We start from the raw sequence: 17,529 nt of genomic DNA on the forward strand, positions 1-17,529 counted from the left end.
TTCTTTTGAAATCAAATGATTTGTAACTTTTTGTGGAGTCATATCAATGACTTATAAAAATGGTACTAGCAGCTGCCTTGCTTGCCGCTCAGCATTAAGAGGTTAGTGTTAGAACTGGTCGGGCTGGTGTCAGGATAATGTGACTGGGTGGGACATGATGCTACATGCATGTGTCATGATGCCCCAATGCTAGACATCACTGTAAACTGCTACATTACAAACACCATAGCAATATGACTGAAAAATTGTTATAGCTACATTAAAAATCCAAATCACACACACACATAGCTTTTTGTGAGCAAAGAAACTTAAGAAATATCTCTATATGCTATGTATGCTTCTGCAAAATGATCTAATTTATGAGGTAAAGTTCTATCAGTCTACAACTTCATCAAATATATCCTGCCAAAATGATCCAGTTATGGGTCAAATTAGTCCAAACTTTCCCTGCAAATGGTGAAAATAGTTGTATCTTATGCAGAACATCCTAACAAATTTTAATCCATGAATTTCTTCAAAAGTTATCAAGGGGAGACAAAATGACAAGGAAATGTTCTGACTCAAATAAGGGCAATACCTTTTGCAACATTTAGCCAGAAAATTATGAAAATCAATTATGAGCATTGTCTTCTTAATATAAGGCACTGTATCAAATTCAATTTAATCCATGAAGCCTTTTAAAAGATGTTGACCCGAAATGAATGAAACTGAGCAAAGGTAAGATGGTCCATAACACTGAAAACATTCTGCTGGAAAATGAGGAAATTCAAACTACTGGTAGGTCTTTTATTATGTAAAGACTCATACCAATTTTCAACTAAATCCCTTTAATTCTTCAAAAGTTACTAAGTGGATACAAAATTGAAAGGAAAAGTTCCAGGTCAAATGGGGGTCATAACTCGTAACAAATTATTGAAAAATGGTAAGATCTAATTTGATCCAAGTCTTTTTATTCTTAAGCCCCATGTGAAATTTAACCAGAACTCATTAAATTCTTTCAAAATTTAGTGAGTAGAAACAATTTATGGACATTAAGTGATGGGATGAGATGGTCAGACATGGTAAATGAATCATACCCCATTCACATATATGACGAGGCATAAAAATAAGTTAACACAGATTCATTTTTGAAAATTTTATCAAACCTGGAGATTTACTTTATTTTATCCATCTATCTGTCTCATTCACACATGTACTTGTCAATCCACCTCTTATCTGCATAACCATAAAACCAATTAGCTTCTGTGATCAGGTGAAAGAAGTGAGTATCATGAGCATTTTAATGATACAAATTAAATGGTTTATTTTTAACAAAGAATGAAGTAGACAAATGTGGAAATTTGAATTCAATGCTGTTGTCAAATGTGATAGTCAAATACAAAAACATACAGTAGTAAATAGCAACAAGATTTATGGGTAACAATTTCAACCAATTCAAAAGTAGCTAAAATGCAGTGTGATAATGAGCTGCAAAAACAAATTTAAGTATCAGGTTGATTAGTTCCTATTGCAAGCATTGAGCATTTTTTCTTCTTAACTGTAACAGTTGTTTATATATTAAACTTACAAATTAACATTTTTACCTTTTGTCTTGCAGGACTAAATCAGGCAACTTTGTACAGGGCATTTGCTGGACAAGCAATTTTAAATTTGTGCCCTATGATGTAAATAAGAATATAAAACCCAGTCGAGGGTTGCCTGTGGGCTGTAGGTTGCATATGCTGGAACTAGATATTTTACATTTACATGTATTTGGAAGCAATCATCTTCCTAAAAAAATTTTTAAAAAATATTACCTTTATATTTTGAGAATTTGAGATGGCATTATAAGTTTGGTGATGTGCCATCAAATGTTTTAACTTCAAAACTTATGACATTTGATGTCAAAATAATGTTCACTTCTGTCTGTAAGAAGGAAGGAAATGATTTTATCACTGATAAACCCTTTTCTTCCTTTATATCAATCTTGAGTTCAGTTGTTCTGAAAAAAAGCAGATAAAGGAATAATTCATCTCAATCAGTGGTAGATTGGAAATATCTTGGCAGTTAATTAATCATTTAACATATTATGTACAAATCCTGATAAAAGCATAATTGAATAATAACAAGAATCTCAACTGATTAAAAAAAGAAATCTTCCTTAACATTCAACAACTTCATTATGCATTGCTAAATGCATAGAGTATTTTTTATGTATTAAAATGGAATATGCCATTTTCTCTCATCATTGAAGATGCAATGAAATTTAAACAAAAAAAATCTATGATGTATGCTACTGCATTCACTGCCAGATTTTCAATTAAAATGATATACTCAAACAATTAAAAAAAAAACCCACTTCCAAGAGGGTCATACCAGATGAACTACATTTAAAGTTTGATAATTTCAGACCACAATAATGTTTTAAATGAATATCGGTCATCTGTATCTGAACACAACACTATTTTACACGAATACCAGTTGTTGTTGTTGCTGTGAGTTAAAAGCCATTTTACCCCACCTGATAGGCTATACATGGCAGCCAGTATAACTGTTGGAGGAAGAACACAAGAAAACCCTGATAAGATCCACTGAACCATGGAAAGCTACTGACAAGCTTTCTCATACCCACATTGGCAAGTGATTTAGACAACTCATCCACCCAGGGCCCATGAATATGTTAACTCTACATCAACACAATACTGTTACATGAATATTTGTATATCAACATGATTTTTGATCACTTCTTTGACATTTATATTGTAAGCGCTATAAGAAAACTTTAAAATAAGCCTCTGCTAGATAAGTTGAGATGCAAAGCTGTCTAAATTATTCACCCAAACCTAAGCTTTTTCAAACCCATAAAAAATGGACTTATAAAATTAAGCTTAAAAAAATGGACTTATAAAAGCTTAAATGCATGTTAATGTCATACTCTGACTTTATAATGACTTGTTACTTTACATAATTTGAATTTAACTGAATTTTCAGCTATCATGGTTGATAAAGTTAATAGAATGTCCTGTAAATTTTAAGTTAACAAAAAATTAAAAATCTGCAAACCAAGGCATGTATGCACTAATTGTCATGTCTGAAAAAAATGCTGTTTTGAATAATTCTCCAGCCATTTGTTTAACCAAAAAGAAACCACTCCAGAGAAAATGAAAATTAAAATAAAAACACTCCTTCAAAGGACTAATAATCTATTCTCCAAGAAGTGCTAAGATTTTTTAAAAATTAGTCACAGTGGCAGCCATACTGAATGTAAGATTGGCACCATTTTCATACAGGAAAGAACAGATACCATATGACGACTTTTGGTGAAAACCCATGCCAATATGCCATCCATTCTGGAGAATTAGTGACATGATTTTCAACATGGTCCTTGAAGCCTACGGAACACAATTTTCATTTAGGACCAAGTAGACATTAAAAGTCTTTTGCTGAAAACCTTACATCAGTATTACTAAAAATTCTGGCTGAATAGCAATAACCAGATTCTCAAGATGACCTCCATGAAGGCCACGTTCGAGATCAGATTGGCACTAATTTCATTTAGGACCAACTAGATGTCATAATTAGTTTTCTGGTGAAAATACAATGTCAGTATGTCTTTACATTTAATGAGTTGCAATAACAAGAAATATGGGATGGCTGCTATGATGGCCATACTGGACGTCAGATTGGCACCATTTTCATTTAGTACCAACTAGATATCATAAGAAGCCTTCAGGTGAAAACCAATAGTTATATTACCTTCTATCTAGAAGGAGCTGCAATAATATTTTCAAGAAGGCTGCTGTGGCCGTCATATTGGAAATCTGATTGGCACAACATTTATTTAAGACAAAACAGACACCATAAGAAGTCTTCTGGTGAAAACCTCATGCTCATATGACTTTCTGTTTACAAGGAGCAGCAAGAACAAAACATTAAAGAAAACTGCTGTAATGGTCATACTGTATGTCTGATTGGCACCATCTTCATTTAAGACCAACTAGACATCATTAGAAGTATTTAGAAGAAAACCACATGTTGATATGACCATCCAATCAGATGGAGTAGTAAGACCACTTAGTTAAAAGGTGCCCATATTGGATGTTCCGACAGCACCATTTTAATTTTGGACAGTGAAGACATCATAAGGATTGCTCTCATGAAAAACCCCATGCTCATTTGACTTTCCATTCAGAAATAGTGATAACAACAGTTCAAGATGGCTGCTGTGGTGGCCATTTTGGATGTCAGATCAGCACTATTTCCATTTAAGACCAACTAAACATTGTAAGAAGCCTTTTATTGAAAACCCTGTGTTATTAATGACCATTTAGTCAGGAAGACTAATAATAAGATTTTCAACATGGCTGCTGTGGTGGCCATACTGGAAGTCTGAGCAGCACCATTTTAAATGTAGGACTAACTACACCCTGTATGAATGTATCAATTTTCATGGCAAGGAGGTTAGAAAGAGTAGCAATAACAAACTGGTACTAATGGTTGGACAAGCAATAAATTATGCATATTAATCAACCTTCCCATACACTCCTCTGGGCTGTGACTAGTAGTTAGAAATTGAATGTCCATACAATTGATCCCACTTGAAAATGTAATTAATACCATATACAATCTGTAATCATGTGATAACACTGTAAATGTTCATTGGAAGAGCATATTTCTGATACATCTGCAAACGCAGCATATGTTTGGTTGCATGTCAAAATATTTTGCAATGAAATCCATTATACATCATCAGAAAATATAAATGCCATTCTGCTATGTAACCACCAATTCTTTCAACACTGTCCTACTAGAGTAACATTTTCAACATCTGCACAAATTTTCCACAAAGTGTTCAACACTTTGCAGGCAAAAATGGATATAGGAAACAATACAACCATCTTTCAAATAAAAGGGTACAAAATTAGTTCAACCTAAATTTACAATACTTTTGTTCATAAAAGTGAAAGGAAAAATATTATTAAAAATGTGTACATATACAGAAAGACTATTAAAGAATGTAATAGGTTTAATACAAAGGAAAGAAAAGAAAAATCTCTCAAAGTACAAACAAAAACATCATGATATGCTGAAATCTATAAACAAGAATACCATGAATGGCACATTCATGCCTGACCCAAATTTACATAGAAAATTGAAAATTTGCAAGCAGAAATCATTCTCCTTCTTTGCCTTAAAGTGACCTTTACCTTTTACTTTTTGATCCAAAGTCATCAGGTTTCTTCCTTACCTGAAATGCAAGCCATGCACAAAGTTTGGGTCATATCTTTAATGCTGAACTGATGTTACTGTGCAGAAAACATTTCTTGCTTCAGTAAGTGACCTTGACCTTTTGACCCCAACATAAATCGCCTTCTTCATTACCCAAGGTGCATGATATCCATGAAATTTGGTTGAGGCATGTGATGTAGAAATAATGATATTGTACAGAATCCAATTTTCTATTTTATGTCAGTAACTTTGACCTTTGGCCTTTTGACTCCCAAATGTATAGGTTCTTCCTGGCACCAAGTGTAAGCCATCCACAAAGTTTGGTAACAGTAGATGATGGAGAACTTAAGTGTGCAGAAGACATTTTTCTTCTTTTAGTCAAAGTGACCATGACCTCTGACTCTGAAGCCTGAAATTGACAGGATTCTTCCTTACCCCAAATGAAAGCCATCCACCAAAGTTTGGTGCAAATACCAAACTGGTATCAGACGGACAAGTGGATACCATAAAATAACATGACAAAATATTAATTCACAACATTCTACATTTTTTAACCAGCATTTGCAGTATAAATTTATGAATAAAGGCACATCATTTTATTGCACAATGGAAAGAAATATTTTAAAAACTGATGATGAAATTACTAATCAAAATACTGAATGTATAAAACTGGACTGCACAGAAAAATTAGATTTGGAAGTATTAGCTATCATTGAAAAAATTTGTTTTACATGCAAGAAACATTACTAGCATTCCACTAGTGTATGACCTACACTCCCATCTAATCTGCATATAACGCTGTTAAACTATTTCTGGATTCATATGGATTTATATAAATTTTTATCATGTAAAGTTACAGGCCAAGGCAAGAGACTTTGGATGATGCTCTTGTCAAATGTAAAGATATAGATACTTTTACAAGTTTTACCTAAAATCTAAGAGAAAAAAAACAACAGGCAGTTTGGGCATGTATCTCTCAGAGGAAGAGGGGGCCCACATAAATTACTGAGAAGTCAAAGATGTAGGCTTTGGTTTGGTTTTTGTTATTTTACAGCACAGAAGCACTATGGAAGTCATATTATGTTGCAGCAAGGAAAGTAAATGCCTTGCTCAAAGACACACCACAGTAAAGTGCCTTGTTCAAACACACCACAGTAAAGTGCCTGGCCTAAAGACACGCCAAAGTAAAGTGCCTTGCCCAAAGTAACATCACATTAAAGTGCCTGGCCTAAAGACACACCAAAGTACAGTGCCTTGCCCAAAGACACCAAAGAAAAGTGCCTGGCCTAAAGACACACCACAATAATGTGCCTTGCCCAAAGACAAGCCACAGTAAATGCCTTGCCCAAAGACACACCACAGTACAGTGCCTTGCCCAAAGACACACCACAGTAAAGTGCCTTGCCCAAAGACACACACAGTAAAGTGCCTGGCCCAAAGACACACCACAGTAAAGTGCCTGGCCCAAAGACACTCACAGTAAAGTGCCTCGCCCAAAGACACACCACAGTAAAGTGCCTTGCCCAAAGACACACACAGTAAAGTGCCCGGCCCAAAGACACACCACAGTAAAGTGCCTTGCCCAAAGACACACACAGTTAAAGTGCCTGGCCCAAAGACACACACACTAAAGTGCCTCACCCAAAGACACACCACAGTAAAGTGCCTTGCCCAAAGACACACACAGTAAAGTGCCCAGCCCAAAGACACACCACAGTAAAGTACCTCGCCCAAAGACACACAATAAAGTGCCTCGTCCAGAGTATAACAGGTTCTGGGAATTTTGGATTGGGTTGATTACACATGGAGGGTAGAAAAAGTTCTGGGAATTTTGGATTAGGTCTATTAAACCATTCCAACCAACTTTAACACTTGGATGGTACAACCATTCAGAGCACACTTTACCCAGACAAGTCTAGGATCAAGAACAGATGTTTATCACCTATGATGGTATTAAAGGATGATGATGTTTGTGTGTGTGATTTGGATTTTTAATGTAGCTTTAACAATTTTCAGTCATTTGCTACAATATCTGCAGTGTGGCAGTTTTTAGTGATGTCTAGCACTGGGGCACCATACTGCATACATGTAGCATAATGTTCCCCCCAGTCACATTATCCTGACACCAGGCTGACCAGTCCTAACACTAATCTCTTAATGCTGAGCGACAAGCGAGGCAACTGTTAGTACCATTTTTATAAGTCTTTGTTATGACTCGGCCTGGGATCGAATCTATGACCTACCAGATTAGAGGCAGACACTCTAACCACTAGGCCACTAAAGCAGCATTAATGGATGATAAGCAGCACCAGACATGTATATTACTATCTCATGAATAATTTATATGCAAAATATATTGGCATACATATACCTACGATTTCTGGAGTACTTCACAATAAAGATTGACCTAAACAAAATTGTGACTATATCTAAACACACTGGGAAATAGGGACAGCAAAATGCATCTGCAGATCAGGGTCGATCTTGTTTGTTCTACGTATTACTCCTAACAAACTGTACAGATCCAGATCTTCTGGTCCATTATGCAATAGCAGATCTGGGTCTGTGCAGTTTGCAGTTGGGCTCATCTTTTAAGTGAGTATATATGATAGTACTCCATCCAAATACGCATTCAATTACACCTTTCACAGGTGCGATGTTGCTTCCTTCTTATTTATGTACAAAATGTTTCATCTTGAAATCACGGCTTGAAAAAAAGATTATGTTCTCACATATTGTCAAGTTGATATGCCGGTACAAAAAATTGAAATGAGTATCATTAAAGGTTTAGGAACACACAAATAAAATACAGTCATATTACAAAAAAGAATGGTGATATTGCCTGCAACTGAAAAAAGCAAAAATTTGTTGCAGTATATTAAAATTCTTGTTCCTTGTGTTCAATCACAGGAATATGAAATAATAATGAGCACTACATTATAATAATTAATGAAAACTAAGTAGCATGTAATAGTAAAAAATTGAAAACCCACAGTGCTCCTGATCAAGGGACATGGGAGTATAATTACATGTAATAAGAATCAAAATATGCCAAAATTTTAGTTCAAAAACACATGAAATATGCTTCCAAAAACTGCATTACACTTTGTCATCTCTTAATGGCATTAATCTCTCTTATCAACGTACCTAAAGGTGTGCCATGTACAGTTGATGTTGCTGTAGGCATTAGTCAATCAAAACCTAGGATTCACTGTTGCTATGCCTATTAGGTGTTCAAAGAATCCATCTAGAATTTGTATAGTGGCAATGGTTGAATGTTATAATGAATTTGATTACAAGATTCTTTTTTATGCAAAGGTACAAAGTTTTGGATCGAACATCAGTCTCTATTGTCTGATCAATTATAAATAAGGCAATTATATTTATAATAATCTAAAAATGCAAAATAGCACACACGTGGCAGTAAGGTACTGGAAAACACACAGGTGGCAGTAAGGTGCTGGAAAACAGTGGAAGAGGTGAAGATCATGTCCTTGGTGAGAAATTTAGCAGCACAGAATTACAGAAGAAAAAAAACCTCTTTTATAAAACAAAAAAGCAAATGCAAGGAAAATATACATCAAACCTTTAATAAAAATTGTTGCATTATGGAAGCACGTCTTATTCTTCAAAGTACTGTATACAGTGTGACCCTGCTATAGTACGCTCTGTTATAACATGAATTCGGATATAACATGGTTTTGGCATGGCTCCCGAAATTTCATATACATGTACTTTTCTCATCCACAATTTTTTTTCTTTCTTAAAAGAACAAAAAGTAATGCGTAAAAAGTTTATTATCATCTTTGGGGAAGAGATCATGTATCCATCTCTCGTAAGATGATCATGGCGTGACTCCGGCAATTTCATATATGTGTATTTTTCTCATACTAAAAAAAAAATTCTTCTTATAAGTACAAAAAATAACATGTAAAAAGTTTATTCAGGGATCACGCTAGGCATCACCAGTGTCACAGTTGTGATTTATATTCCTTGCTGATGACAAAATATATCATCTTGTGATTTTTTTTCACCTACATTCACCTACATTATTGGCTATATAAACTTATATATTCAAACTTGGGTTTGTAATGAAGAAATTCAGAGGTATCATGAAAGGAAGCTGCAAACTTGATATATGCACTGGAATTTATGTATTGTTAGATAAACAAATTCTTTGTTCATATTGACAAACCAACTTAACAATGCGTTGTTATATCATAATCTGCCTAATTCTGACATATGGGTGAGTACTGCATGCTGCGAGATCTCTGCATTTTTTGTGTGAGCATTTTTGGTAGCAGCTATCTACTGGACGAGGCTTTATCTCATAATGGATCTTCAAGAAGAAATAGTGTTCGATTATTGGATGCTTGCTAGTAATTAATATATTTATTTTGACTGACCTCTGTATGTAGACGGTAATTAAAATTCCTCTTATTTTCCCTCATAGAATTAAATCCTTTAGAACACTCATAGTTTTTGTAGTAATTCCTGTCAGAATAGAACAGAACACCTGTGTATTCATCGTCTGTTGACCTTTTTTAAAAAAAAAAATTTCTAATGCATGCATGGAAGGTGACATCACTCTGCTACCAAAAATGTCACACAAATTTTTTTTATTAAAAAAAATGTACCCCCCCCACAAAGAAAACATATCAAATTGTTAGTTTATCTATGCTACCAGGACTAGCTACAATCGACCAGCTTTTAAGGCAGGGAAAGTAACTTACAATCAACCAAAATGATGGCTAATTCCTTTTGTTTTTAAAATGTACCCAGAAAAAAATAGTTTTGCTGAAACTTCAAAGAAAACTGATCACCTTTTAAGCACCGATTGTTTTGTATAAATACTAAGCCAATGGAAAAAAAATCAGTCTCAATCAATGTTCTATAATTATTTGATGTTGCCACTGCAATAGGAAATAAACATATTTTTGGTCCTCCAAAGCTGTCCTTTAGCGGTAACTTCAAAGAAATTCAACTACAAGCTTCAATAAAGCAAATAATCATTCATCAAAGGAAGTGAACACCAAATTTAAATTAAAAGTAATGGAATCTGATAGATTTTTGCCTATTATTGTGCTATGAAAGTTTAACTTGTGCATGAAAAAAATTATGCTTATGTCGGCTACAAACAGTGGCATAAAACACAAATTGAATTTTCAATCTTGTAAAATCTTAGATATATGGCTGTCAAGTTAACTGAATATAGGGTATCTTGCAAAGATGTTTGTTAAACTTTTTAATTTGTTCAAGCTTTTCATTTTACTATAAGTAGCCCCATCCTCTGGGTAGTCTTGGCATGATGATACTATCTCCAGCTGACCAAAATCTAGGCCAATTTAAGTACATGTAGATGTGTCATGTAAACAGCTACAGCCATGTGCTACTTGCAACAATTGTAGTGAATTGTTAGGTGACCATCAGATACAGATCAAAAAGAGGACTACCATTTTTTATATAAATATGTGATATTTGTTTTCTAATGGGATGTGAATTATACATAAATTTTGTAATATGTGATCTATACTCGAATTCATGGGTTTATTATAAACAAGAACAGTACTTAACAGATTATGGATTGTACTACACAAATGTAAGTTGTCAACATACAAGTGTTTTTCAGACTAGTTTGTCTTTATATAATCAAAAGCATGTATTTTTGTGCCCACTTATATTACCCCCCCCCCACCCACAATAGCTGTATATTAGGTAAATGCATAATTTTTTTCAGCTTACTGACTTGGTTGGTTATAACATAGTTCGGTCTATAACACAGTTGGGTTCTATGGATCCCAACTACCGTGTTATAGCAGGGTCACAACGTACTCTTTTGGTGAAAGAATACCACACTTTCATGGTTTTATAAATTATCTTAAGTATGTTACATGCATATCCTGTGTCTAATAGTCCTTTAAACTGATAGGCTCTTTCATTATCCCAAGTGCAATCCATCCACAAAGTTTGGTCCAGTTCTGGGATAATGTTATTATGTAGATGCCATTTTTTGCTTTCAGTCAGTGACCTTGACCTTTGACTCCCAAATTAAAAAAACAACTATTTCCTTACTTCACGTGCAAGCGATCCACAAAGTCTAGCAACCATAGATGGTGAATTTATTATGCAGAAATGAAAATGATAATACATGAAGATGGACAGACATCAAAATATAATTCTATCTTATGGCACAAATAGCTTACATGTGTTTCTGTGCTGTAAAACACCAAACCAAACCAAACTGCAGTTACGATGGTTATGTAAAACATTCCATACAGCACTAGTCTGCTGAAGATTTTTGGCATTGATTATTTTATAACAGCTGATCCTGAAATGTTTGTTCCACTGGCAATACCACTGTTCTAGAATATCAATTGTATATTAACTTGCATTTCTTAGGAATCTGTTGCATACATATAATCTACATTAAGTTTTGGCTATTTACAGAATAACATAACTAAATATTTCAGTGGAAATAATGAAAAATTGCTTCAGAAAGCTCATACAAATACAATATAGCGCTTTCCATCATCAAACAATTCTGACATGCATATAATACTGACAAATTTACCAATGAGACTAATATTTTTAAGTTTTATTGACATTTACCATGTCTATTTCCAAGATGCAAAAACTGTGAACATTATATGCTTTGACAATGCTAAATTTAATGAAATTAATTGAGGACACAGCTAATTAAGGTAAACTCGCAGCTCTATTAGTGGCTTGCAAGGTCAGTGGTTTAGCTGACAGATAACTAAAACCTAAGCCATTACTTACTAAACTGCTGCCAAAACAAGTGGTCATGTTTCAGTTGTATCAAATAAAAGATGATATGCCATTGCCTTCCTTTTTTAAATGATGTTTATTATGTTGAACAATAACTACCAATACCCTGCACTTGACAACATACAATAAAATCCAGAATGGAAACATACAGGTGTTATTCCAGGTACTAAGTAAATATGGTGACAATTGTTAATATGGAACTAACCTTGTGTCCTGGCCTCTAACATTGATTTCAATACAAATGATAACAAATGATGATTCAGAAAAGGTAGCAATGGCTGACTCAATGAATAATCCAGAATTATAATGAATATGTTTTAATATTTATATGTTTTAATATTTATGTTGCTGTTGACAAACATAATGTACTGTGCAACACCAATGATATTGTGGAAGGCTTTGCAGGGTACATGTAAATTAGATGATAAGAGAAATCACAATTGTAAATATGATCAAGACAAGAGAGTAAGAAAGTAACGATACTGGGAAAATGCATATAAATGGCTAAAATATAAACAAGGAAAGGCTGGGCACTGCACTGAGTATTAAAAAAATGAAAGTGCACTGGTACTGCATTCACTGAATGGATGTAAAAGTGCACTGGGTACTGCATTCACTGAATGGGTGTAAAAGTGCACTGGGTACTTCATTCACTGAATGAGTGTAAAAGTGCACTCGGTACTGCATTCACTGAATGGGTGTAAAAGTGCACAGGGTATTGCATTCACTGAATGGGTGTAAAAGTGCACTGGGTACTGCATTCACTGAATGAGTGTAAAAGTGCACTGGGTATTGCATTCACTGAATGGGTGTAAAAGTGCACAGGGTATTGCATTCACTGAATGGGTGTAAAAGTGCACTGGGTACTGCATTCACTGAATGGGTGTAAAAGTGCACAGGGTATTGCATTCATTGAATGGGTGTAAAAGTGCACTGGCTACTGCATTCACTGAATGATGGTGTAAAAGCTTTCACAAATTGTTCATAGGATCAAACTAATGATGATGCTCTTTAATCCACCAGACAAGGAATACAGCCATCAAGCTATGGTATGACATAATGCCAGAGACTAAAACTTGTTTGTGAAAATACAATTCGTATGCTTCAAGTTGATAGAAATAAATAATAAATGTTTAATTAGAAACTGAACAGGTTTCTGAATGATTTTAGAAGGATCAGCAAAATTTAGGTAGGAGCAGTAAGTGTTTCATTATGTTGAGCCTGTGAGAAAAATGTTAATTTCAAGCCCTGGGTATGGTATATATAGATACAAAACAACAGCACTCTTAAGTCTCTTCAACCATTATCAGATATAGAAATATTTTTGTATGCACAAAATCAACTGATATTAATCCACAATATATACATATATATATGTATCCCTGTTTCTGGAAGACTTTCATGGTTCATCTTGACATAAAATATTTTTACACTATATCATAACAAGTTTTAAAAAAATTTATTGAAAAACAAACAATAAATTTAAACTTGCAGTCTGCTATACATTTCCTGTTGACCCCTACCCCACCCTATGGCACTCTTAGTCTAACTTTGATTCATCTTAGAAGTCTTTGGACATCAACATAAAGCAAATCACTTCAAACAACAAAGAAGCAAATCCAAATACAGTAGCTGTTTGGCTATATGCCAGTGATAAAGATAAAATTCTAGTTCTGACACACTGAATGCCAGTGATGATGTAATGATAACATTCTGGACGCTGATACACTGAATGCCAGTGATGATGTAATGATAACATTCTGGACGCTGATACACTGAATGTCAGTGATGATGCAATGATAACATTCTCAATGCTGACACACTAAATGTCAGTGATGATGTAAAGACAACATTCTGGATGCTGATATGCTGAATGTCAGTGATGGTGTAAAGATAAACGTCTGGATGCTGATACACTGAATGCCAGTGATGATGTAAAGATAAAATTCTCGATGCTGATACACTGAATGCCAGTGATGATGTAAAGATAAACGTCTGGATGCTGATACATTGAATGCCAATGATGATGTGAAGATAAAATTCTGGATGCTGAAGCACAATGAAATCAGTGTGTATTCACAACAAATGTCTCACATAAGGAGAGTTTCAATAATATGACCTCATCACCCATGCAATATGTTCCCATGGACCATACACAATATAATTCCACTCCTAACACATCCATGTTCATGAAAACACATTTCCATTTTCTTCTACAAAATACACATACAGGCTATTGTTTTTGATTTTATAATGTGGAAGCAGACATGCATACATTGCTCCAGAAACAAGCCTGTACTTGGCATGGTAGCTAAAAAAATCAACATAATGTATTCTGCATCTGCACAAGTACCTGTTCATGAAATTTAAATGTCTGCATACCACTGATAATACACAAAGGAATGTACTGGTACTTGATTCATCTCCATGACAGGTGATATAGCTCCAGAAACAAAGTCAAGATATTTTTTCAAGTGATAGATTTAGAAACTAGACATAGTTCTGTTTAATAACAGCTATACTTGTGATGACACATTTTCCAATGATGGAACTCTTACAATGGGCTGTTGGCTATCACCTGATGTGGTGGAACTGGACGGTGAGCGGGGATCAAGCTCCAATGTTGCTCCTTGTAATACCTGGATATAAAAATAACTTTGTTCAATGAAGTAAACACTACTTAAGGATAAAGAGCAGAGGAGTCATGTCAAGAAAAGCAACCAATATCTGATACAATCAAAATATGCAAGCACAAGCAATTAACATACATACAAAATGAAAGTAATTAGCATTCATACAAAAGCTAGCAATTAGCATCTGTACAAAATGCTAGCAATTAGCATCCATACAAAAAGAAAACAATGAAAATACAATACAAAATGCAAGTAATTAACATCCATACAAAATGGAAGCAATTAGCATACATGCAAAATGCAAATAATGAGCATACATTGGGAAGTAATGAGCTAAAGAAATGCAAGTAATTAGCATAAAAAAAGGAAACAATTAGCTGTCACGGGATTGTGTATGAGTTATATCAATATGTATATGTTGTCAAAAATGTACACAGGTTTTGTTGCTGTGTACAGCATCACCCAAGGGTGGTATATTTTTTTGGCTCTAGTTATTTCGAAATCCTGAGCGAAACTCAGACCATGCTGCACATGCGAATTGCCTGCAGCTGAAAACCTAAGTACCTAGCTGCGCATATCTGTCACAGCTAGTATACATATAGAGCAAATTCTCTATAACCAAATTACATCATGACGAGTCTTGTCAGGAAGCTTACCTCTTTACAGGAGCAAATCTCCAGCTGTAGAGGTAATGAAATTTAAGTATTCTTTATTACTATTCGGTTTATGACAGAATCGTTTCATACTATAGATGTTTTAGAATTTATTCTAAATTCTAGAGAGAGTCAATACCTTGGTAATACAACGCCATATTAGAAATACTATAGTCTGGTTTGAGTTAGATATTTGTTGTAACTGAACAGACAAATTGAATTTAATTATACGCTGCATGCATTGAACGATTAATGTAATGGGTAACGAATTCATGTGCACACATGTGCAACATATATCAATGCAGAAGTACTTAACTGTGTCATATGTACTACACGGTTAAGTTGTTATAATTTTAGCTGCCTTATACATGCTGCCATGCCTTATACATGCTGTCATGCCTTATACATGCTGCCATACATATAAACATTTGATGTGGAGTCACAGAACTCTGTGTGGTTTCATGTGACGTGTACACTGTGTTATGGTGACATTGGATTGGAAGAGTGTACTGGTTTTCTCGATGCGAGGGACCAGGGCTTCACGACCATTGGGTCTGTGTTAAATGTGAGGGCTCTTGAGGGATCCTTCAACAGACTGAGCAGGGCGGACCATGCATGGGTGCTTTTCTGACCATTGACTAGAGCCAGTGGAACGGAGTTACATCTTGGATGTCAAATGGGCGCCACGATAGTTATATACAGTGTTCCATGTTGTTATTTTCACTATTGCTATCTCAGCAAATTTTCATTCATTTCTATTGCAATATCATTATATGAATGATCGATAGGTTCATAATTTCATTCATTCCTATTTCAATATCGTTATGTGAACGATCGATAGGTTCATCATTTCATTCATTCCTATTGCAATATCGTTATATGAACGATCGATAGGTTCATAATTTCATTCATTCCTATTACAGTATCATTATATGAACAATCGATAGGTTCATAATTTCATTCATTTCTTTTTTCAATATCGTTTTATGAAGAATACATTCAAATTTACCTGCTTTTCAAAATCATTATATGAACAATACATTCAAATTTACCTGCATTTCAATATCGTTATATGAACGATACATTCAAATTTACATGCTTTTCAATATCGTTGTATGAAGAACAATACATTCAAGACTTTGTTTATATTGGGGTGTAGATCATATACTTTTATTTTGTTGATTGGTGATAGAACTTAATTCACGTTTGTTCGAAATTCCATTTGTTAAATTCATGTTTGAGTTTTTTTCGTTGAGTGAGGAACTTTATAATTTTCCTTATCTTTTTTGTTTATAATGGTGTCAGATTTGTTAATATTTAATTTGCATTTATAAATAAACATCTTATAAACGCAGTTGCTTTTGGTGTCTTCCCTAATCCATTCCCAACCCGGCTTCATCTTGTGACATTAGCACACCAAATGCAAGCAATTAGCATCCATACTAAATGCAAGGAATATAGCATTGATACATCTGGTGTTTGTGTTTTGAACAAGTACCAAATTCAGGAAAACTGTTCTGGTGTTTTTCTTTCTACAAGTACAAAAGTCTGGTAACAGTTCCAGCATTTTTCTTTTGTTTTTAAAACTATACGTCTGTTCATGTACATTACTCTATTGGTTATAAATGTATTTCAGTATTGTTTTATATGACCTGACAGTCATCTCTTCAAATACCTGTATTTCAGTATGTTTTATATGACCTGACAGTCATCTCTTCAAATACCTGTATTTCAGTATGGTTGTCATGACCTGACAGTCATCTCTTCAAATACCTGTATTTCAGTATGGTTGTCATGACCTGACAGTCATCTCTTCAAATACCTGTATTTCAGTATTGTTTTCATGGCCTGAGAGTCATCTCTTCAAATACCTGTATTTCAGTATGGTGTATATGACCTGACAGTCATCTCTTCAAATACCTGTATTTCAGTATGGTTGTCATGACCTGACAGTCATCTCTTCAAATACCTGTATTTCAGTATGGTGTATATGACCTGACAGTCATCTCTTCAAATGCCTGTATTTCAGTATGGTTGTCATGACCTGAGTGTCATCTCTTCAAATACCAGTACTTTAGTATGGTTTTCTCCTGAAATACCTTTAGTTCAGCTGGTTAAATCATTCCTTATCTACTCTTCCAACCTGAATTTGTTATATTTGTCTGTTTTAAAATTGTATGTACTATTAAAAATCATTAAATTATTGTTGGAAATATGATGTCTGGAAAATCTAAAAGCCCATATAT

General features: G+C 34.4%; 1 protein-coding gene across 4 annotated transcripts in view; it reads right to left on the reverse strand.

The window, feature by feature from the left end:
- Window positions 1–1,120: 1,120 nt before the first annotated feature.
- The window catches only part of LOC149776290 (transmembrane protein 98-like), a 106,176-nt gene continuing 89,767 nt past the window's right edge, over window positions 1,121–17,529 (reverse strand). For all 4 annotated transcript variants that reach the window (XM_089942741.1, XM_089942743.1, XM_089942744.1 and 1 more), the window contains one exon: window positions 1,121–14,636. In XM_089942741.1, coding sequence (XP_089798867.1) covers window positions 14,514–14,636 — 123 coding nt within the window. In that variant the 3' untranslated portion in view covers window positions 1,121–14,513. The remainder of the gene's footprint in view (window positions 14,637–17,529) is intronic.

The sequence above is a fragment of the Sinohyriopsis cumingii genome, chromosome 18, assembly GCF_028554795.1.
Source record: "Sinohyriopsis cumingii isolate HCF-2022 chromosome 18, ASM2855479v2, whole genome shotgun sequence".
Classification (NCBI taxonomy): Eukaryota; Metazoa; Mollusca; class Bivalvia; order Unionida; family Unionidae; genus Sinohyriopsis; species Sinohyriopsis cumingii.